The following is a 22,645-nucleotide window of genomic DNA, read 5'->3' as shown; positions in this document are numbered from 1 at the left end:
TAGTCCCAGGGCATATGCTTAATACAAAGGACTGTATAGATAGAATGAGCATATGTACTCAATACATTACCATGCCCATATGCTCAAATGCAAGCTGACTAATTAGAGCAAGGAAGAAGAAACCACACCACAGACATGGAGAGCCACATAGGCTCCAGAACAAGACTATATTGGAGATTTCACTTGCTTGGACATAAAAGATCAGGGCCACAAAGTCAGAGGTCCTGTGCCCAAGGCAAGGCCCATCAGTTACTGTAGGAGAGTGTGGAAAAGGCCTACTCTCCATGTAGCTGCCATATTGCTTATGATATCTTTAGCAAGTGGGTACTTAGGCACTTGGAAGTGCCTCTGGTCCTTCTAGCCACTGTCCCCAGCACTGCATCCAGAAGTGTCCACAATATGGGGAGAACCTATCTGATATTCACATTTGCTCTTCAGTCAATGTGGGAATAGATAACTGTGAGCAACCATGTCACACTGTTCCTTATCAACTCACCAACATCAAGACTGGGCCCCTAGTTCTCAAAAGAGCCTGGAGGAAAGGCTCATTTGTTTCCATCCTTTAATTACAGGATGAAGCAAGGGTAGGTTTACAGTTATTTGTATGGAATATAATGCAATAATTAGTAAATAATAATAATACAAGAATAAACTCTGATTCATATACTCACAACTGTAAAACCATTTTTGCCCAACCCTGTAAGAACCTATCCTTAGCTCATGCTTCAGTTCACATGGTGTACTGACTTACGTTGTAAAGGTCTAGGGGTTTTCTTCTTCCGTGGGCATCAAAGACAACCAGCATCCAGCACCCATGCCTCTCCCTTGACCCTCAGAAGGCTTAGAGAGGCATTCTGATATTTCCTGCTCTGGAAGCAGTTCCTATTTTCTTGATTTATGCTCACTAGAACCAATGATATGAGATGTAGAAGTATATTGAATGACATCTCAAGGTTACCACAAGGCCTGCCTCTTGTGCCATCTCTTTTCCAGAGAGGAACACTGGGATATCAGGCTACCTACCAGGACCAATGTCTTACAGCTCAAGAGTAGAGAGGGAATTGAAATTTTTAGTCTCAGTGCATATCAATCATGGCTTAGCCCATAAAGTCAAGCTAGAAGAGCTGCCACAGTGAGACCTGGCCAGTGACTGGCTGATATGACAGTGCACGTAAGTGGTCATCTCATTCAAAATGGTCTATTTATAGCATCAAAGCAAAGCAAGGACCCAGAGAAGCATGCAAAAGAACTCACTTCTTCCTCTTCTATACCAGTCAGGTCCCAGAAGTAGCCCAATCGCATCTGCAATCGCTTCCAGTTTTCGAGAAACATGGTAGCTTAAAAGGAAAGAAAAAAATCTGTCAATTTTGAAGAATGGATTTTTGAGTACTCGTTGGATTCACCAATGGTGGTGAAAAATAAACTTATAAAATTCAAATTTAGGAGCTTTCTTTAAATCTTTTATTTCCTTCCTCCTACTTCTATCTTGAAATGCTCTAAATATTGCACATACAGCCGAGTAGATACACACACACACACACACACACACACACATTTTTCCCCACTTCTAGGTTATAAGAAGAGGGTAAACATTGATCTCAAGAAGTGAGGAAGGATGGCAGAATAAAGAAAATAAGAATGAAAGAGTTTGTAGTCATTTTCTGACAAACTTCATTGTGTCTATGAATACATTCTTTCTTCCTATATCTTCCTCAACACTCTCACTTTCTTTTCTCCATTTTTTTTGTCCCCTGCACCACTTCCCTTCTGTGGGCCTTAATACTCACAATTCTGAGATTATGTAAGAGTCTCCTAATAGTTCTACCTAACTCCAGAGTCTCAACCCATCTTGCATGCAGCTGATAGACTAATCTCCCTTAAGTGACACTCATTCATTCATCCATTTCTTAGCCAATATTTGTTGAATGCCTACCACATATACACATCAGTCAGTCTGCCTGCTCCGACCACAGCCCCCTTGAAGGGCCAGCCCAGTATGCTCCAGAAAGACCAACACCCTCTACTCCACAGCCATGGTCTATAATACCAGGATTGAGCTTCTGATCTAGAGCCTGCCAATGGACCAGATTCCCACTTTTGAAAACTGAAACCAAGAAACACAAAGAGAAGCCGAGATGGCATAAACCAAGCAGCACCTGAAAGAAGGAGAAAGGGCTGTGGTTTCTGATAGCAACTCCAGCTCCAGTTCCCCAATGACCTGGCTATATTTCCTGCATCCATGAACTTGCTTCTTGCCTTATTAAATAAATCTCTTGTTATTTGAGAGAACTTGAATGAATTTTTAATCCTGAAAAAAGAAGTAGGCCCAGCTAAGGTATCTGCAGCACAAAACACTGTTCTGGGCATCATGAAGGAGATGAGATGACTCTGGTGTAGATTTTGCTCTCAGGATGTTTAGAGTCTATGTGGGGAGGTTATAAATAACTACAATATAAGGCATACAGTGACTAGTCCTTAAGAAGGATACAGATAAAATGCTGTGGGCATTCAGGAGAGGGAGTACTAGCTGCCAGAGAAGCCATCTGAGCTGAGTCTTGAAGAACAATAGCATTCAGGCAGTAAAGAAGATGTGGAGAGAGGAAGGATGCCGATATCCCCCCATTCCTCACCCCTGCTGAAACTTTCAGTGGCTATTTATGGCCTAAGTTCTCTCTGGATACTGGAACCCTGTATATCTGGCCAGAATGACCTAAATCAATTCCCACCATTTGTCAACGTACACCTTATACCTGCATTGCTGCTGACACCATCTCCTCCCTGTCCTCTTCATTCCTAACTTGTGCAAATTGTCCCCATCTCCTGTGCTACCCACCAATGTCTACCCTCATCCTTTCCTGACCAGCTCAAGTCCCACTTCTTTCATAAGATCAAGCTCAAGGGCACCCTCTCCTCCACACTCCTACTGCCCTTAAGGTCTGCTGCCCTGGAAAGGGAAGGAATATGGCCCTCCTTGAAGCCACCCATACACCTCTACACATGATAAGAATCTGGGTGCCCTTCACTGCATGTTGTGCTGGACTGTTGGCTGCCATTCAGGTCTATAGTGTAGTAACAGATCTGTAAACTCTTTCTTGGCTCCAAGATACCTGTTTTCCTTGGACACAGCACAGAAGTGAGCATAACAAACACCATGGACTGGTTAAATATACCATTACTTAAAGCTTCATTTGCTTTACTTGGTACAATATGACAGTGCACTGATCTATATGTTTTCTCCTAGGACTAGCGGATGTTTCATGTAAGTGCATCCTGACCTCCCAACACTGGCATCACCCTGGGGGATGCAATGAGACCAAGGAGGATGTCACTCCTTTTCCTATACTCTTCTCAGTGTCTGAGGAGAGTTCTGCAAGGTCCATGAAGGACAGAAGTCAGACAGGGGGAACGGGCAAGAGAAACAAAAGAGTCATTGAAAGAGGAGCCATGAGGACAAGGGAGGGCCAAACACCGATGAAGAGCTGCTCACAGTTCCTGGTACATATTATGTGCCAGGCACTGTGCTAAGTGCTTTGTACACACATCTCACTCACTAGTCACAGAAAATTATGGGACAGGTATTACTTCACCCATTTTACAGATGAGGACAATGATGCTCAAGGGTTAAGTATTGTGCCCCAGGTTACATTGGACCTTGGGTATTGACTTCACTGACACAACGCTAGATTCACATTGGATGGCTATGGGAGCCACACATTAGGCAGTCCCCTAAGTCACAAAAAGAGTTTATAAGCCCTGTCCCTTTTCTTTTCAATAGGGCTTCACTCTTTTTCCAAAGTTCCCGGAGTTTGAGGCCAGAACAGCAGAGGGGCTAGGCCCAAAGACTCCAACAGACCCAGGTCTCCCTGTCTAGTACCTTCTATGAATCCTCTGTCTCAGCAATCCCCTCTCCCTTTCCACAATAGTCTGAGTCTCTTCCTGTGGAGAACCACTTTTTCTTCCCAGCCTTATTCTTGGCAGGCCTGGGCCCTGGCCCAGGCCCACCCAGCAAAGCACCACTGATCATAATAATCATGGTAACAAGAGGCATTACTATGATTTTTAATTGTAACATGTAGGTAATCATGCCCAGGGGCTCTTGGCTGCTGTTACCAAATATACAATCACATAAAACATAGCAAGGCTGTTAAAAAAATAAAACCAAACTCTACCTTTTGCCAGGAAGCTCTAACACAATCTCACCCTTTTTGCTTTCCCTACACTGCTATCTGAGAGGAAGAGAGAGGAGCCAGGGATGAGGTAGTAAATTATTAGGCTCTCCGGAGGGGTGGGGGGTATTTGTTCATTACAGCTATTGAGAGAGAAGAGGCAGTTGTTGGGGCTTGAAAGTGGGCAAGTAAAAATGAAAACCAAGTTCCTCTACAACAAGGAATTAAGCAGCTCATCAAAGTTCTTAAGGATCATGGACCCAGTGTTACTAAGCTACATCTATTTGATCATCGTAATATCTGCAAGACAACTTAATGGCATTAGGATTGCAATATATCAAAATATGAATGCATATTCTGAGTTCCAAGTCAGTTCAAGTGGATTTCTGAGTAATTACAAGATGCCCTTGCTGGATGAGGAGACAGAACTGCCTGACTTCCCAGGTAACAAACTTCAACTTCAGTCTGTTTTACTGACCATTCCTGTGAACATTTTCAGAGCTTTATGGTCACAAGTGCCATTTCCTCCTGCCTCATTCTCATGAACTGACCACTGTTCTCCCTGAAAGTAGAATGGCCCTGGAAATTGTCCTTGATGGCCTACGAATATGGAAATCTTTCTAGTCTGATTCTATCTCCACCCAAGTAGAGGTCCCTACAGGGAATGGAAGACAGTTGTTCCCACCACTGCTGAGAACAGACTTCTCTCTGTCTCCTCCTCACACTTTCAGAGGTGTGACTCATGGTCCCATCCTGGTAGGTCCTCCAGGTCCCATAGAGTCAGTGATAAATCAAACAGCCTCTGTAGAAGTCGCATGGCCCTGCTGGTCTGTGATCCAGTGGGAAAGCTAAGGGCTTGTACATCCATGATGAGTAAAAAGCAGGTGGCTACTCAAGATGGGCTGAAACATGTCAACTTAGTCTCTTTTTTTAATACATGTGGGTGTGCCTTCTTGGAAATGCTCAATTACCACAAGGTTGTTATTCCAAGTTATCCCAGTTTGTAAAAATACAAGTGTCTGTGTGTGTGTGTGTGTGTGTGTGTGTGTGTGTGTGTGTTGTCAGATGGCTATGGCTTAGAGAAAGTTTATTACCCTGATACTCTGGGATGGGAGGGGCAGAAAGGAGGAGAAAGACAATGAAGGAACTCTTTGTTCTTTCCTTCACAAATCCCTTCACAAAGTGGAATATTGAAAACACCACTGTGGTATTAAGTAAAATCTCTACAGTCTATACTCATGGTATCCTAGAAATTACACTGAACCTGGAGTCAGGAGACCAGGTTTAGGCCCTTTACAACCAACTAACTCTGTGACCATGGCCATGATCCCACCACTCTATTTTGGGTGATAGCTATGACTTTATATGTCTTAGATGTTCCTAGAGGTGCATTATGGCTGTGCTAGGGGTTTTCAAAATATTCACTGGTTCAAATTCTGAATAAATCATACATGTGACTAATACAAGGTTAATATTACTGTATTTAAAAAAACATATATATCGTGTAGATGTACCACAGTTTTCTAATCCATTCATCTACTGATGGGCACTTAGGCTGTTTCCAGATCTTAGCTATGGTGAATGTGTGTGTGTGTGTGTGTGTGTGTGTGTGTGTGTGTGTTGTCAGATGGCTATGGCTTAGAGAAAGTTTATTACCCTGATACTCTGGGATGGGAGGGGCAGAAAGGAGGAGAAAGACAATGAAGGAACTCTTTGTTCTTTCCTTCACAAATCCCTTCACAAAGTGGAATATTGAAAACACCACTGTGGTATTAAGTAAAATCTCTACAGTCTATACTCATGGTATCCTAGAAATTACACTGAACCTGGAGTCAGGAGACCAGGTTTAGGCCCTTTACAACCAACTAACTCTGTGACCATGGCCATGATCCCACCACTCTATTTTGGGTGATAGCTATGACTTCATATGTCTTAGATGTTCCTAGAGGTGCATTATGGCTGTGCTAGGGGTTTTCAAAATATTCACTGGTTCAAATTCTGAATAAATCATACATGTGACTAACACAAGGTTAATATTACTGTATTTAAAAAAACATATATATATATATCCATGATAATATCCTTAGTTCTATTTACATTTATGAGTAAAAGAAGTAAACCTATTATCCCTAAAATACTTCTTGAGATACAAGGACTAAATGCTAAAAGAAGTAAACTGAAGGATATGGCCATTAGAGCATAGTCACTGTACCCATTTCAAGGTACCACTCATATAAGCGAGCCTCATGATAACCACTTACCCCACAGAGCCATGAAGATGGAGAAGAAGACAGTGGCAGGATTGTCAAACAGGTGGCTGGCCCGCGCTGTACCACAGGCTGAGCTGAGGTTCCAGTAATCACAGGACTTGTCACACAGGGGACACATGGTGAAGGCATTCTGCTGGTCACACATCTCTTTGCTGCAGTAGACAGAGGCTACTGGGTCAGATGGAGCTCACACAGGATCCACCCCAAACAAATCACCCCCAGGACATCTCCCACTTCTGAATCCATGGCTGATCTTATCAACGACATACACGAGGTGTGTTAAAGAAGGTGGGATTGGATTTTGCACTTTGAGAGTGTTGTTCTTATGTTTTGTCCAAAAAAATAAATGGGCCACCTTTTGAGATATGGAGCCCCCACCATTAGAAATGCCCCAACAGAAAGTTAGTGATCATCTGTCAAAGATGTACACTGAAAGATGGCTTATAAAACCCCCTTCAAAATGTGTGGAGTGTATGAGGTTGATGGAAAGCACCAACAACTGTGAATAAATCACCCGCCTGAAGTTAGATTTCATCATCATTCAAGCATAGACTGTCTTCAGATCTGGATTGGAAGCCTTTTTCTTAGTACATCCGCATTTGTAGAATGGGGATTAATAACCTCAACCTAATAAAAATTATCATGACCATGAAATGGGATTAGGGGAAATGAAAGAATGAGGTAAATTTTTCCAAAGTCTAGATTCTATGATCTTCAAGAGAGAAGCATGAGTCAAATAACCATCGCCTATATTCTAACCGATTCTCAGTACATTTCTATTTAATGGACTGATGAATACATTTGAAATTCCATTCCTTCATTAGGTGATTAGCTGAATCCAATAAACTTAGGCTACTATGAGTGCTTATAAATAAGAACCAAGGAACTACCAGCCCTAACTGGCCTCCTAATATCTCTCCACACCATATATTGGCAGGAAAAGTAATGAACTTATCATTCTGGTGTGTAATAGTCCTCCTGGGGATGGGTAGAGGGTTGGGCTTTTGGTTGGGAGGAAAATGGTGGAGAACTCAAGATTTCATGAAAATGAAGCATTGAGGTGGTAGGGGATCCTACACTGGAAACCGCAGCTATGTTTTCTCCAGAAAGAGGCAGCAGAGGGAGCTGCAGAGCATGGCTGGCAAGTGGGAGGCCACTGCCAGGGTGAATAAGCTGGTACCCTGTGTGCTAAACAAGTGCTTAGATTTAACCCAGAAGTCAAGGGATGCCTGGATCTACTTTTCCTTTATTAAGAAGTTGAAGGGTTTAACTGAGGGCTGTCACTGTCTGTCAAATGCCAGCTTTCAAGCTCGTTTTTAATAAGCTATCAAGTCCACAGCAGGGAAAGGCCCTTGTGTGAGAGAATGGAAACTCTAGGTCTCCGAGGATAAACCCTGGTTCCTCCACTGACTTGCTGCTAAGCTCTCCATTGGCAAGTGTCAATAGCAGTGACTCATTCACATCGACAACATTAAAGAGTAACATCTCGTTAATAAGTTCAGCTGTGCTAGCTTCACCTGGGCACATTCTTATTGTTCACTGGAGAGCCTGGTTTATTTCAAGTCTTCTGGGTCAGATAAGTGTTCGCTGCGTAGTTGAGAAGGAGTTGCTGTTTTCAGAGAGGAGAGGACCCTCTTGGAAAACAAATTCACACAGAAAATTGTTGGTCTGTATAAATTCTAGTAAAGCGCTGTGCTTTGAAGCTGTGTCTGGGAACATCTGAGTAGAGACTTTGTTCTTCAGGGGATTTTTACACATAGGTTGCGGGGGAGGGATAACCCTAGTCAGCCTAATCTTAATCAAATCTAGTCGGGGCTAAAAAGTCAGGAATGAAAAAGTATTAGCAACCAACTTGGTGCAAAGAATTTTGAAACTTAAGTGCTATGTAAATTACTGGTTTTAAAATTAGAGTACAGTCAAGTATCAATCATTTGTACAAAATTGTAGCCAGTGTAGCACAGATACTCCCCATATCATTTAAATTGAAAGTCAGATGTTTTGTAGGTATTGATGGTTGCTTTTGGTTTTTGTTTTTGGATGAAAGCAATTTGAACAGAATTCTGAAGAAATTCTACCTCAGGAGGACATTCGAATGACTGAATTCTCTAAAAAAGCTGAAAGATGAGAGAAACTCACCTAGAATTGGAATCATGTCTAGATTATTCACTGGCTGCATAATCTACAGATTCCTAGTAATAAGTAACTGTGGCTATAAATCTAATAGTGTATTTCTTCAATCTATCATTTTCTCTAGAAAGCATAGGTTGATAAAAACCCAGCCTGAGTGGTGTTCTCAATGAGTGACTCATGGCTTACAGGTTAGGTGGTACAGGACTGTGCTAGCAGAAAGAGAGGAGGTGCAATGAGGCAATTATTCAGACAGAACATCTGTTATTAAGGTTCAGACCTAAAGTAACCATTTTTTTTTTCAATATGGTTTAGATTAATCTGCTTTTTAAAAATGCTCCAGTCTTTCCTACCCATGTAAGCAAATGCCTAACAAATGGGACCAATCCATTGGTGAGCAGAGGAAAGTTCTATAGATGTATCATGCACATATGGAATTATTACTTACAAATGATACTTGTATCTCACATATCAAAGTTATTGGCAATAAAAGGTACCATTTAAAGTTCCACGTAATGTAAATTTTCTGGTTTTGATTTTGTACTGTAGTTATACAAGACATAATCATCAGGGGAAATCGGGCAAAGGGTACATTGCACCGCTCAGTACTATCTTGGCAACTTCCTGAATCTACAATGTGTTCAAAATAAAAAGATTTTTAAAAATGATACATAGGTAGTAAGTTCCCAGCTTAATGCCAAAATTAGAAACCTCTGAAATAACCTCAGGAATAGTGCAAGTTTTTAATTATGCTTAGGAGTGGCTGGTAGACACAAAGTCTGAAAAAAATGTGAATTTATTTAGATTTAGTATTGGGGTTTGGAGGCCATTCCTTTGTTGATAGGAGTGATATTTTGTGAATTTCCATCAGGCCCACAGAGCTTGGACTTTTGGTGGGTATACAATTCTGATTTAAGAACGGTTCTTTAAAAAAATCTTCACAATATGATTAATTTTTTCTATCATTTATACCTTCTTGGTTTGTCATGTCCTATCATGAATCTGAAAAATTGACAATCAAAATTTCAATTTTTAAGAGTCAATCTCAAACTTTTTGACTATGACCTACAGTTTGAAAGTATTTTACATCATATTCCAGTAGGGAAAAAAATGTACATACCTTATAAACATACTCATATATCTAAATAAAGTCTCATGGAACAATACTTATACCTTCTTTTGTGATGAATACTAATATTATATATCATTCTACTCTATCTTATCTTATTCTAGTTCACTTAAAAGATAACCATTAAATTGCTTCCATAACTCACGAATGGGATGCTACCCATGGTTTTTAAAACATCGTACACTCTGATAGGCAATATGATACATCTACAATTATAATAATCACATTTCACATGCCTACACATCTGTACATATATGAGTGTGTGCATGTGCATAGATATGTGTCTTTGCAGCATGTACAGATGATAGTCAATTCCAGCTGCAATGGTCACTGTCATATGTATTCCCATATGGGCACAAGTTCTAAGTCCTGATGTAAACCAGCATACTGATGCCCCACCCATTATACTGGCATTGGTTCTTTAAGCACTGTATAGAGATTTCTAGTTTTGATCAACCTGGAGTTCAGCTCTCTAGGGATCACAACTGAGCAAGAGAAGCATGGAATCTGTGTTTTCTGAGAATGCATCAGACAAGGCCAGTTGAAGTTCTTGGCTGGCAGGGAGAATATGAGCTCTCTGGAAGACTTCACAGCTTATTGGAAAAAGCAAAACTTTGGAGCAGCAGAAGGCCAAATCTCAACCCTGACAATTAGTAGTTGTTGAAGTTGAACAAGTTATATGACCTCATTTATTGTCAATTTCTCCAACTCTGTTAGGTCAAAATAATAACTACCTTATACAGAGTTTACAATGTTGATTTCTACAGCATCAAAGAAACTAGTGCATAAAACCACCTAGCACCATGCCTGGCACAAGTCGGTATTTGGTAAGTATTGGTTCTTCCCTGATGCCAGAGGGCAAAGAAAGTAATCACTATTTTTAAGTGCTTACTTTCTTTGTAGGCTTTCTCTTCCTCATAAGGACTAGACTTTGTGCCATTTCTTGGTTCTCCAAGAGCCCCACCATGAGAACTGTCACTGCCTGTAGTTTCCAACTCCTGAACCAGAGGCTGAGCCTTCCTCAGTTCCAGAGCTGCCTGCTTCTACAGTCTCACAGCATTTTATTCCAACAGTGTTTAACCGAAAGACATGTGATCTCTACCCAATACCACTCAATACTTCCTGCCTTGGATCTTATGGGAAAATATGGGGGCGGGGAAAGTGAATCATGAAGTTAAGGAAAGCATTTCTCAGGCACAATTTTTTCATCAGGCTTTATCCACCTGTCCAAATCAGACCTGGCTCTGGAGAAGAGCTTTAGTAGGAAAGAATGTGGGTCACGCCCAGCATGGCTATGAAGCCATTCCCAGAATCTGTAGCTCCCAGATCTGGCTCTGGAGAAAAGTTGTGTGTGTAGTAAGGGAAGAAGAAGGATAGAGGGTGAGGACTTTGGAAGGAGATGTGTGAAATGTACTTGAAACTAAGATGAAACTCCAAACTACTAACATGGGAATTGAGCCTTTTTCTTTAAAATTGTCTTACCTGGGAATATCTTCTTCAATTGTTGCACATCCATAAAGAAACACAATCACACCAATTATAGAAGATGGGATGAGGAATGATGTATATAATCCCAGCCAAGCAAAATACAGTCCAATTTTTTCTCCAAAATACTTTCTGGAAAATAAGTTATAACACATATTAAGAACATCATAGATGGAAAATGCATTCTCCGGTGAGGATTAGCAAAACAAACAAACAAACCAAAAAGAACATCATATACTTGCCTCATTTCTGTTTGTTCTAAACCTGACAATGGGTCAGCATAAATAAAGAGGAATGGAAGTTACATGAGGAAAGGGGGACCTCAGCACAAGGAATCAGCAACTGGTCTTTTGTGAAATGAATTACATTTCATTGGAATAACATATACACACCTGTCCTGGCTGATCATATGAAATATCTACAAGAAGAAATTCAGCCCTAACAACAAACAAAAAATACTCCATAAATTTTAGCATCTTCACCAAACAAACATGAATAACACATCATCATTTCATCAGTGCCATGAAACCCACAGAAAAACACTTTTTGGAACTAGCTTATGTAAACAACACACACAAATTATATACTTGAGGATGTACACTTATGTACAAATATTAACATAAACATATTCACAGAAAAATGATTAGAATAAATTTGATTAAATAGTAGTAATATTTTATTTGGCTAATAAAATTATGGGTGGTTTTTTATTTCTTTGGTTTTATAACTTCCTGTATTTTTAATTCTCTACTTATTAATGAATTACTCTTATCATTTTAAAAAATGATACATTTAAAAGAAAATTTGCCAACCCATATCTTTTTTTTTTATCCCCAGCTCATAAAGTTAGTAAATTATCACACTAAGCCTCTAAAAAGAGTTTTTCCCTTAAATAAATATTGGTTATGGACACTTGATGAGAAAAATATAATCCACAGAGGAGCAGAGTATTTTATTTCTCAAGAGACTCTGACATAAAATCCAGGAGGCAAATGGGAGCTCAGCCCACTCTGTGATGGAAGCTTGAAGATTGAGAAGAACAGTGAACAGTCTCTTGATCCACTACCAGTGGGGCTGCTCTCAGTTAGGATGCAGACAACTGAGAGAAAATGTAGCATCCACCCTAACAAAAAGAGAAATGTGCATAATCCGTGAAATCAGAACTTTTTTTTAATCCATCAGAAAGTGGAAGCTGAAAGAAACCAGGTGAACTAAATTTTAAAGAGAGAGAGAAGCCCCTCCAAGGAAAAGTGAGACATAAACAGCTTCACATTTGGCAGAGCCTGGGAGGAGTCGTCTTCATAAGCATGAGTAAGAAGAAATAGAGAGAAAAATGTTAACTTCTGGAAGGCTGAGTGTATGTTAGCCTACAGGTTAGAATAACTCGGAGCTCCAGACACAAGATGAGTTTGCACTCATTCATAAGATCCTATCCAACGACCACCACCCAGTGGTCATGAGGTGGATAATGGGCAAGGTAGGAAAATGGGGAGAGCTCCTTTAGTTCCACACAGCCATAAAAGCCCACCCATCTCCCAGGACCACCTCCCATTCAGATAAAAAACCTAAAGCACTGAATAATAAGGTCAGCAGTCTGCTGCTGGGGGAGGGCCAGAAGGCACACCCCTCTGTGGTAAAGGGCTGCTGAAAGCTGAGGGTTTCGGGAACAACGAGAACAAATTCTCAGCCCTCCAGGGCCCACACAAAGTATATGGTAATAGCATCCCATGGAAGAAGAAATTTGAAATCTGTGGTCCAGTGAAGGTGATGTTAGCAATGGCAAAATCCAAATCTAGCTCATTCTCTGACTATATTGACTCCAATTATGTTTGAAAAAAGAAACCCAAATGACTGATAAACATATAAAAAGGTACTCAACTGCCTTAATCATCAGATCATCAGATAAATGCAAATAAAATCACAATGCAATACCTCTGCATATTTGTGAATATGGCAAAATGAGAAAGAAGAAAATACCAAGTATTGGCCAAATGTGGAGAAACCAGGACACTCATATGGTGCTGGTGGGATGTATACATATTGAATCACTTAGGAAAAACTGCTTAGTGGTATCTACTAACAGCTGATCCAACAACTCTACTCCTAAGTATATGCCAAATAGGACTGAATATATGTGCATCAAAAGATATACATAAGAATATTCACAGCAGCACTATTTATAATAGCCTCAAACTAGAAACTACCCAAATGCCTATAAATAACAGAATGGATAAATATATATTGTGACATACTTGCCCATGAAAATGAACAAATTACAGGAATTCCCAACAATATGGACAAATATCACAAACATAATGCTGAACAAAAGTAAGCCAGACGCTACAGAATGTATATACTGTATTTATCTATATGAAGTTCAAAAACAAAATAACTGTGCTAGAAGTCCAGATAGTAGTTAGCCTTAGGAAGGCAGTGACTAGAAGGGAGTTAGTAGGGTAAGTAGGGGACCTTTGGGGTACTAAAAATGTTTTTCTTTGATCTGGGTACTTGTTGTATGGGTGTGTTCACTTTGCAAAAATTCAGCAAGCTGTACATTTATTGTATGTACACCTTTGTGTATGTATAGTATACTTTTATTTTAAAGTGGTTTTAAAACGATATCACATGTGCTATAATCTGCAGGCCAACAGATTCCCTGGAGATCATTTGTCTTCAAGTCAGACGGCATTTAATCCATGTCAGACATACATATCTTTCAGGCCCAGTCTGTCACCAGACCTCAAGAGGAGTTTTCACCTGAATGAAGCACAAAGACCAGGCTAACAAAAGACAAGGCTTCCAGAGCACAGAGGCCAGCCCTGAAATGCAAGGTTGGCATTTGATCAGGCAGCCCAAGGCAGTGATGGAGGCCGAAGGATGTCTGCACCATTCCCAAGTGATCAGGTCAGAAGTTGAGCAAGAGATGATTAGCATGGAGCAGACGTGCCAGCAGGGCATGTTCCACGGGAGCCGGCCCTGTCAGCTGGAGAAGGGAACTTCTGTTCTCAACTCCTGCCAAGCCCACATCACCTTCCTTTCTGGTCTCACAAAAAGCTGTCAGGCTTTCCTGGCCCTTCAGGGGATGGATTAAAGGCAAACAGATTTGGGTGCCCTTAGCAGCATTATGGGCAAGTGCCCAAAGAGAAAGTGCTGAGCCTTTAATTAAAGTTCACCGTGGTTGATTCTCTGAAAGACAGCCTGGAATTTCCCAGCTACAGACAGAGCCAGGCAAGCCAGCAAAGGCTCTCCTGGGTGAAACCAGGAGATGGGGGCCAACGTGGATGAAATAGTCAATTCAAGGCTCAAGTTCCCTGTCAGAATGGTCTCCCCCAGCTGAAGGCTGTCCCCACCACCATTCCCTTTACAAGGTGGTATCCAGCTGAGGAAAAAGTGTGTATACCCTTCTGATGGCAGAGGAGAGGGAAATTCCTGGGGCACTGGTCAAAACCCCAATTTCATTCTCTCCTGCTGTCCCCCATTTGGGCTTTGCTCCAATTCCTTGGCCTCTTATGTTCCTCGTACACATCACATCTGCTCTCACCTCAGGGCCCTTGCTATGACTGTGCCCTCTGCCTGGAACACTCCTTCCTCCGGCCTCACACTCACTTCCTCAGTCTCTTCTCCAACATCACCTCCTCAGAAAGGCCTTCTTTAATCACCCCCTCCCAAACGTCTCCTAACCTCTCACCTTGCTTCATTTTTTTTCATAACACTTACCATTACCTAGCATTGTTTTCTAAATGTGTTGGTGTTTTTGTCCATTTCTCCTGCTAGAATGTGAGCTCCATGAGAGCAGACACTTCTTCTCTCCTATTCGCTATTGTGCCTAGAATATGCCTGGGACATAGCAGTGACTTAATAAGCATTTGTTTAATGGATGGCTGAATCCTCACAATAACACCCATCATGGGGTTACTAGGCCTGTCTCTCTTCTATGTAGAGGGTGAGCACAGCTCAGAGAAGTTGAGTAACTTGTGTAAGGTCACACAGCAAACATGATAGAATCCAGACTCCAATTCTGAGCTGCCTGATTTCAAGCCTATACTTTACCCATGACATGTGTCTCTTCGGTCACAGAGTAGATGATTATGCAGATTTCAGCCTCCCAGTTTGCAAAGTATTATGAATTGTTTTCAATTTTAGTAGAAAACTGAAAAGAACCCTATCGATCATCCAAAACTAAACTCTCCATTCAGTGATTTACAAAATCCTATAGCCCTCAGAAGCTCATTCACATCAGAAAAGGCAGTCACGGCATGTGTTCCAATTTCTATTTGTTAAATAAGCAATACATAAAATGATTATTTAGACAGTTTCTGTTTATTAATGAGCAGCATGAGAGCTTCCAAGTACACATCAGATGGTGATTAGAGACACATGCTCATGGCTAGTCCCCCAATCATTTATCACCCAGTGGTTTTGGCCATTTTACATTGTTTTCATTTTCATTCTTAAATATTGTTTGGTGTTCTTTGGGTTTGTGTGTGTTTTTTTTAACTCACAACCAATCTTTAAATAAAGATGGAAACATAAAGAACATCAGTGGTGAAATATAGCATGTCAATGAGAGCATAAAAATGGCAAGAAAGAATTAGATAAATTTGCCTCAATGATATTCACACAGATCTATAACTGCATACAACTGATTAATTTATTATAGGATGTATAAAGATATGTCATTACCAAAAACCAATGTTAAAAGAGGGGGTGTTATATCCAATTGGCTTCTTAGTTATTGGGAGTTAAAGATTGTCCCCAACTACTATGTATAATCGGCAGAAAAATACTTGCAAATATAGCCTAAAACCTTTAGGTCGTCATTTAGGAATGAAGGATAAATATTAGCTAATAAACCAGCTAAATTTTTCACTCAAACTACAAATATGCCAAATTTCAGAACATAAAAGTGTGTGTTTTTCTATTTTGAAACTATAATATGATGGTAAATTTTAATCTAAGTTTTTATATATATCATTACCCAAATCAAAGATGACATTCCGCTGTTTAAAAATGTATTTGCTGGAACATATTTTCTTATACAATTTAATATAATAACATAAACAGTGTGTGCCACCTCTGTTAAAAATGGAAAGGATAAACTTGTCTTTATGTATGAATAATATTATAAAAGACTGTATGTAATGAATTTTATAGTACAATATCCATTTAAAATATTTTAGAATCATTTCTTCATCATTTTCTACATAATATTGACTTAAAAACAATTCCTAAGGGAGTTCGGGGAATTAAACCTGTGCTGCCATGAAGGTGGCTTGTGTGGAGCTACAGACCCTTTCTCCACCCAATGCCACCAGCTCTATGCCCCAACAGGGTGACTTCAGTGGATTGTGTCAATCAGACCACCTGGCTCTCTGCCTGCTGGGCTGGCCAATGGGGAGGCATCAGCAGGAAATGGAAGGATGGTGGAATAAAGACCAAGGGGCACTGATTCCTCCAACGGTCTGGCCTGGGTTGGCAGTGGGGGCCACAGCTCCTGTCAAAGGCTTCCCTGTGTGGTAGCTTCAGCACCGCTCTCTCTGGTTCCATAACCACAACCTACTCTTGCCCCTTTTGGCCTAAAGGTGCTACCAACTCCCCACTGTTGCTGATCCCTGGGGAGTTCCCATCCCTTGTGGATTTCCCTTCATCATTAACTACCTACTTGAGTGTGTTACTTCTTTAAATAATACAAAGTTCAAAAGTCAAAAAAGGGAATGGGAGGATTTACAAGTTTCTGATCTGTTACAATTCTGTCATTTTACAGGTTAGGGAACTGGGACTGAAGGACATTACCAGATTTGTCCAAAATCACCACCAATAACTAGGCAGAGCCACAAGTAGAAACCAAAATTTAACATGGAAAAAATAAAGACTATACATTGTAAAGATTGTTAGAAGAGTTTTATGAGTTAATATATCATCAATTGCTTGAAACAGAACTTGGCACATAGTTGCAGGAGTTACTATATAGTTAATTGCTTGAAACAGCACTTGGCATATAGTAAATATGCAGAAATTCTAGCTATCATCATCACCACCACCACCATCATCATCACCATCACCATCAGCAACAGCAGCGTGTGCTAATTCTCAACCCAGTTGAGAAAATAAAAGAGATAAAGACTTAAAAATATGCAATCCTTCTTGCATAAATATTTTAAAATTAATCTTATTTGGTATATGGAGAAACCAAAGCCCCCTTTAGTATGATGAAAAAGAAGTTCCGGGGTTCATGACGTGCTGAGAGCCCAGGGTAAATTCAGCCCCTATGACCACTTGGCCAAGTGCCCTGTTCAGCAAACATCCTGCACAGCTGTCACAGAATGGCCCTGCTTCAAGGTCCCCCAGCAAGTAGGTGCCACTGTTAACTGAAAATGACCTTCATCTCACTGAGTTAGAAATATCATCTGAGACAGCAAAAGAAAAGTGCTTTTAAAATTCTAAAACAAAATATTCCAGCACAAGTTACTGTGGCTTCCTTACTCCACATTCTTCCAAAAAAGAAAAGAGACCAGAGATTTGAATAAAAAGAGGTTGAATAATTGTTTTAACTTTGCTGTTCCATAATGTGTGCAAGCAACAGAAAAAAATAAACCTTCTCCATATGACAAAAGAATTGTTCTTCAGTGTTCTTCAATATTCTCAAGGGGAAGGAAGACCAGTACTATGACATGTATCAATCATGCCAAGTACCAGTTACATTTTATGTGAAAGTTTGATGAAGAAATGCCTTGATACAAAACATAGCATTTACTATAAAAGCTCACGGACAATGTTAGTGCTGACATTTTTGAAGAACACTTGATGCCATGGTAGAAAGCCACTAAGAAAGCTGAGTTAGAGCCTAGCCTCCCAAGCTACATCTGTTCTTCACCGAGACATGGCCATGTCCATCCTGAGCTCTGCAGCCTCTGTTCCTCCCTCAGTGTTCATACATGTGAAATCTCAACTCTGGTTGTTTTTCTTTCAAATGCCAGGTTAATTTTCACCTTAAAATAACCCTGTTTGTTCTGTCCTGGAGCATTGACCTTTTTTGGATAACTTCTCCCAAATTTGCTCCCTTATCATCCACTAAAGAAGGGAAGAAGAGGAACATTTATTGAGCACCTATATGGCTTTTTACATACATAAATAGTTTAACCCCTACACTATGAATTAGGAAGTATTCCCTCAATTTGAAGATAAAGAAAACAAGCCTCAAAGTTTAACTTACGCCCAAGTCCACATTTAGTTGCCACATAACTAAATTTCCAACTAATTCTATCTTGAGAGTCTTTGATCCCTTTCACTGCCCCACTGTTTTGCCAATTCCAAATCCTTTCTTTCCACTGCTAATTGTACCTCTTTCCTCTACCACTAGAATATGACTAATGGACAAGAGAATAGGAATAATTGTATATAACACACGCATACGCACAAAGAATACAAAATGGGGAAAATCTCCATTGTCTCATCTTGACCCAGAAGATCGCTATGTACCCATGAGTCATGTTAAAAATTATAGAAGAATAAAAATGAAAAGCTTCCAAATTGTTTTTTCCAACTATTACACATTAGCCTGAGCACCATAAATCTTTTCCTCAGTCAGAATAGTTTCTCCCTCTACTTTCTCCAAGGTGGACCTCCTTTGCCTCTGAGAATGTCCACTACCTTAGCTGCAGCCTTTGGTGTGGTGAGCAGTAAATGATAGTAAGGAACTAAAGAGCATGGGCTCAACACTTTGATATAATAGCTGTTTGAAAAGCTAATGCCATCTAAACTATATCCTCACATACCCTGATTAAGGGTAAAGATTCTTAGGCTTGCCAAGGCCACATGGGAGACTCTCAAAAAGTCTTCCTCAGGCCCATCCCATTTCTCCAACCAAATGATTCCTCCCTCAGACCCCTCACCAGCAATGGATACTACTGATGGACATATATCTTCATAACTCACCTGTTACATTCTAAAACTTAGTTCCTCTGCATTGTACTGCTGCTTGATTTTATAACCAATGACCCTGAAAATCTGCACCATACTTTATAGTGTATAGGTATCTTCACACACCCTGAAGGTCACAGGTTTAAACAACTGGCCCCAAAGCCAAGCAGCTATGACAGAGGATGCTGGGACTGATGCTGTCTTTTGCTTTCATTGCCTGAGCTCATTCACTTCTACTCTCTTATTATTTAAGTGGTTGTATCTTATCTCCCCAGCCTTACTGCAAGCATCTCAAGGGTTTATATTATCTTTTTCTTCCCACCCACCCCCCCTGGGCATTACACAAAATTCTGTCCTTTCCCAACACATGATGAATTCTTGTTGAATGCATAAATGATGAACATGTGAAGTGATACCTCTGTGAGTCAGGTAATGGCAAGAAAGCTTCAGGTGATTTGCATGAAAGCCACTTAGGAATAAAGTCATCAGAGGCAGCACCAGTCTCTGTGCCCAGGCTCCTGATCCCCTGGAATAATGTACATATGGGTAGCCTTTGTCTCCCCACGAGCTTTCTCCCAGCATCTTTTAACTTAAGGACTAGAGAAAGAGGGACTTCTTTGAGCTTAGATGCCCGGTGCCTTCTTCTCATTGGTATACCAATGTAGAATCCTAGCAGAACTTGAGGCTTAATTCAAAGGTTATATGCTTTCAGATCACTAGCATAGATCCTGAGCTACCTGAGTACAGAACAATGCTATAATCTGGAGGACCACTCCAAAATTTGAGGACAGATACTCTTGAATATGGCAGGCCCCAAAGAATTCAGTTTCCAGATCTTAGGAAAAGGTCATGAATTCCCTATCCAAACATAACCAAAGTTCTTTCAGAGCCCTAGACATATGACAGCAAATGCATGAAGGATAAATATCTCTTAAAATATACACACAAATAATTGAGGAGAAAGAAAGGAAATGAGCCTAAAACTAATCAGATGTGAAAACTGGCACAAGCTTGGAGGACATAAAAAAAGCCCTTAGAGTTAAGGAGTTCACTTAGCTTTCACTTAAGGCACCAACTAAGAATCATCAGGATTGCAGATGATAAAAGAAATGGTCTCTAGATGAGGTATGAGGTCATGGTAGCAATAATCAGCTATGATTATTGAGGCTCCAGAGAGAAGTAAAGATTCAATCATTTGTCTTTTACTTCATGTTGAGTATGCAGAGAAGGAAACAAGGCCTTAGGGATGAAAGTAACAAGAAAGAGGTAAGAGAAGAGAGCAAGGAGCAGTGTCCCCAGGTGAACTTGATCCTCTCAGAACCTGGCATGTGGCAGCATGGCTGAGAAGATGAAGAGACCAATGTCCAACTTATAACAATATCTCCTAAGTCATCCAAAGGCTCTTTCCCAACAATGCTTTCTTATTACTTCAGGGTAAATGCATCACAAACATATGGATTTGATTGTACTTCCCCACCCCCATCTTCCTCTCCTCATGCCAGAAAAACACATACAGATTTCAAAATGAAAAGGAAAAAAACTAAAGAACAGCCAGGGACTAAAATGCGTAGTATGGTTTTAAGCAAGCTTAGAACATGTTAGGAAAATAATTATCTCTGGTCAACAAATCCAAATGGCAGTGGCACCCATCCATCATTAACACTGACAGCCAGGAAAATAACTGCAATTAGTGGGAGCAAACATGTGGTCTGCCAGTAGAGACTAGAAAGAAATGACCCCCAAAGGTCTGACACCTCCATGGGTAAAGTGACACATCATTTCCCTGAAGTTTTAAGACCAATGTGTAGGGGTGAATCCACTTCTGTCCTCAGACTTTATCAAAGGGTTGGTGTCCAGCTGTTCTCCATCTCTACTGGAAATGGAACAAAACAGCTTCCAATAGAGTGGAGGGAATGCAATTTCAACATCAAAAGGAATGGCCAGTTGTAATTCACTCTTACCACAATGCATATTAATCGTATACCTATAAATCAATCTATTTACAAATATTTATTGAGTGCCTACTCTAATAAGGGCTGCATCATGAGCCAGACACTAAGCTGAATGATTTTCAAATATTATTCCAATCCCCACAACAGCACTAAAATATCGGTATTATTAACCCCACTTTATAGATGAAGACTGAGACACAGAAAAGTTATATGCATTTCCCAAGATCATAAAGCTAGGAAATGGAATGTGAGCAAACTCAAGTTTATTCAATTCCAAAATTTTTCCTTTATTTTTTTGAATTTCAGCTAAGTTCTGAAGGGGATTCTTTGTCCTTGCCTACCAAACTACACATCATTTTATGTTGAATAAATGTTGAGTGAATGAATGAGCATAGATGATGGATTTTAACCACCAATGCTCTTATACCATATTTCATCTATTTAAACATTCACCTCTTTTAAGTATTAATTATATAAATGTGGATCTTACAATCAGTAGACTCTAAGAATCAATGAAATATGATCATCTCGAACCAAGACCAGTTCCACATGAAAGCGTTATGAACAATACAGGACAGTGAGATACTATGATTTGTAAGAAATATATATAGTTATTCAGATGACCAGAATATATTTCTCAGATATACTTGGTCTTCATCCACAGTTCCTGGCTCACAGCTTCCAAAGCCCTGGGAATTTCCTAAGGAGAGCAGCAATGGTGTCCCTTATTATGTTAATGAGGTGACTTTTGGACCCCACCCAAGGAAGGGGGTTGTTTGAGTAAAAAACAACAACAACAAACACAGATTCCTACTAAAAATACATAATCTGAATCCCATCATTAGGTAGTCTGAGACAAACCCAAAGGGCGAGACCTTCAACATATGACCCTTTTCAAAAGTGTCAGTGCCACAAAAGACAAGGAGAAGATTACAAATTAAAGGAGACTAAAGAGATATACCAACTATAAATTATAACATAGGACATTATTGGAGCAATTGAAATTTCAATATGGATTGTAGAATACATAGTGACATAATAGCAATGTTAAATTTCCTAGTGTTGAAAATTACACTGTAAGAAAAAGTCCCTGTTTTTAGAAAATACACAGTCTTTAGGGATAAAGAGGCATAATGTCTACCACATTCTCTTAAATGACTTCATACTAATAATGTATACGTATGTATAGAAAGAGGGAATGAGAGCAAATGTAGCAAAATATGAACAATTGATAAATCAGAGTGCCAACGATAGGGAGTTCTTTGTATTATTTTTGAAATGTTTCTATAATTTTGAAATTATTTTAAAATAAAAAATAAAAAGCAAATAAATCCAGTTTCTCCTCATTTTAGAGGAGTCATTTAGCCCAGACCCTGACCTCAGAACAGCAATGTCTGATTTCTTAGGCTCCAAAAGCCTTTCTAGAAGAAAACAGAGAATCAGTTAGCAGGTCCTACCTCTCAATGCTCAGTCCTTTTTTATTTTTATTTTATTTTAGTGGAGACTAAAGGTGAACAAAGTGATAGCTGGAAATAATTATCTGAGCACAAAACAGTTAGTGCAACAACCACAGAGAACAAGTTAATAGCCATTTAT

General features: G+C 40.0%; 1 protein-coding gene across 1 annotated transcript in view; it reads right to left on the bottom strand.

Annotated features, from left to right (window-relative positions):
• Window positions 1-22,645, bottom strand: part of ANO2 (anoctamin 2, calcium activated chloride channel) — a 163,529-nt gene that overhangs the window by 1,839 nt on the left and 139,045 nt on the right. The window contains exons 12-14 of the mRNA XM_014545687.1: window positions 11,175-11,309; window positions 6,428-6,588; window positions 1,255-1,337 (exon numbers count right to left, since the gene is read on the bottom strand). Coding sequence (XP_014401173.1) covers window positions 1,255-1,337; window positions 6,428-6,588; window positions 11,175-11,309 — 379 coding nt within the window. The remainder of the gene's footprint in view (window positions 1-1,254; window positions 1,338-6,427; window positions 6,589-11,174; window positions 11,310-22,645) is intronic.

The sequence above is a fragment of the Myotis brandtii genome, unplaced genomic scaffold (assembly GCF_000412655.1).
Source record: "Myotis brandtii unplaced genomic scaffold, ASM41265v1 scaffold417, whole genome shotgun sequence".
In the NCBI taxonomy this organism is placed as follows: Eukaryota; Metazoa; Chordata; class Mammalia; order Chiroptera; family Vespertilionidae; genus Myotis; species Myotis brandtii.
The sequence above is the reverse complement of the archived record's forward strand: the minus strand, read 5'-3'. Positions and strand labels throughout refer to the sequence as shown.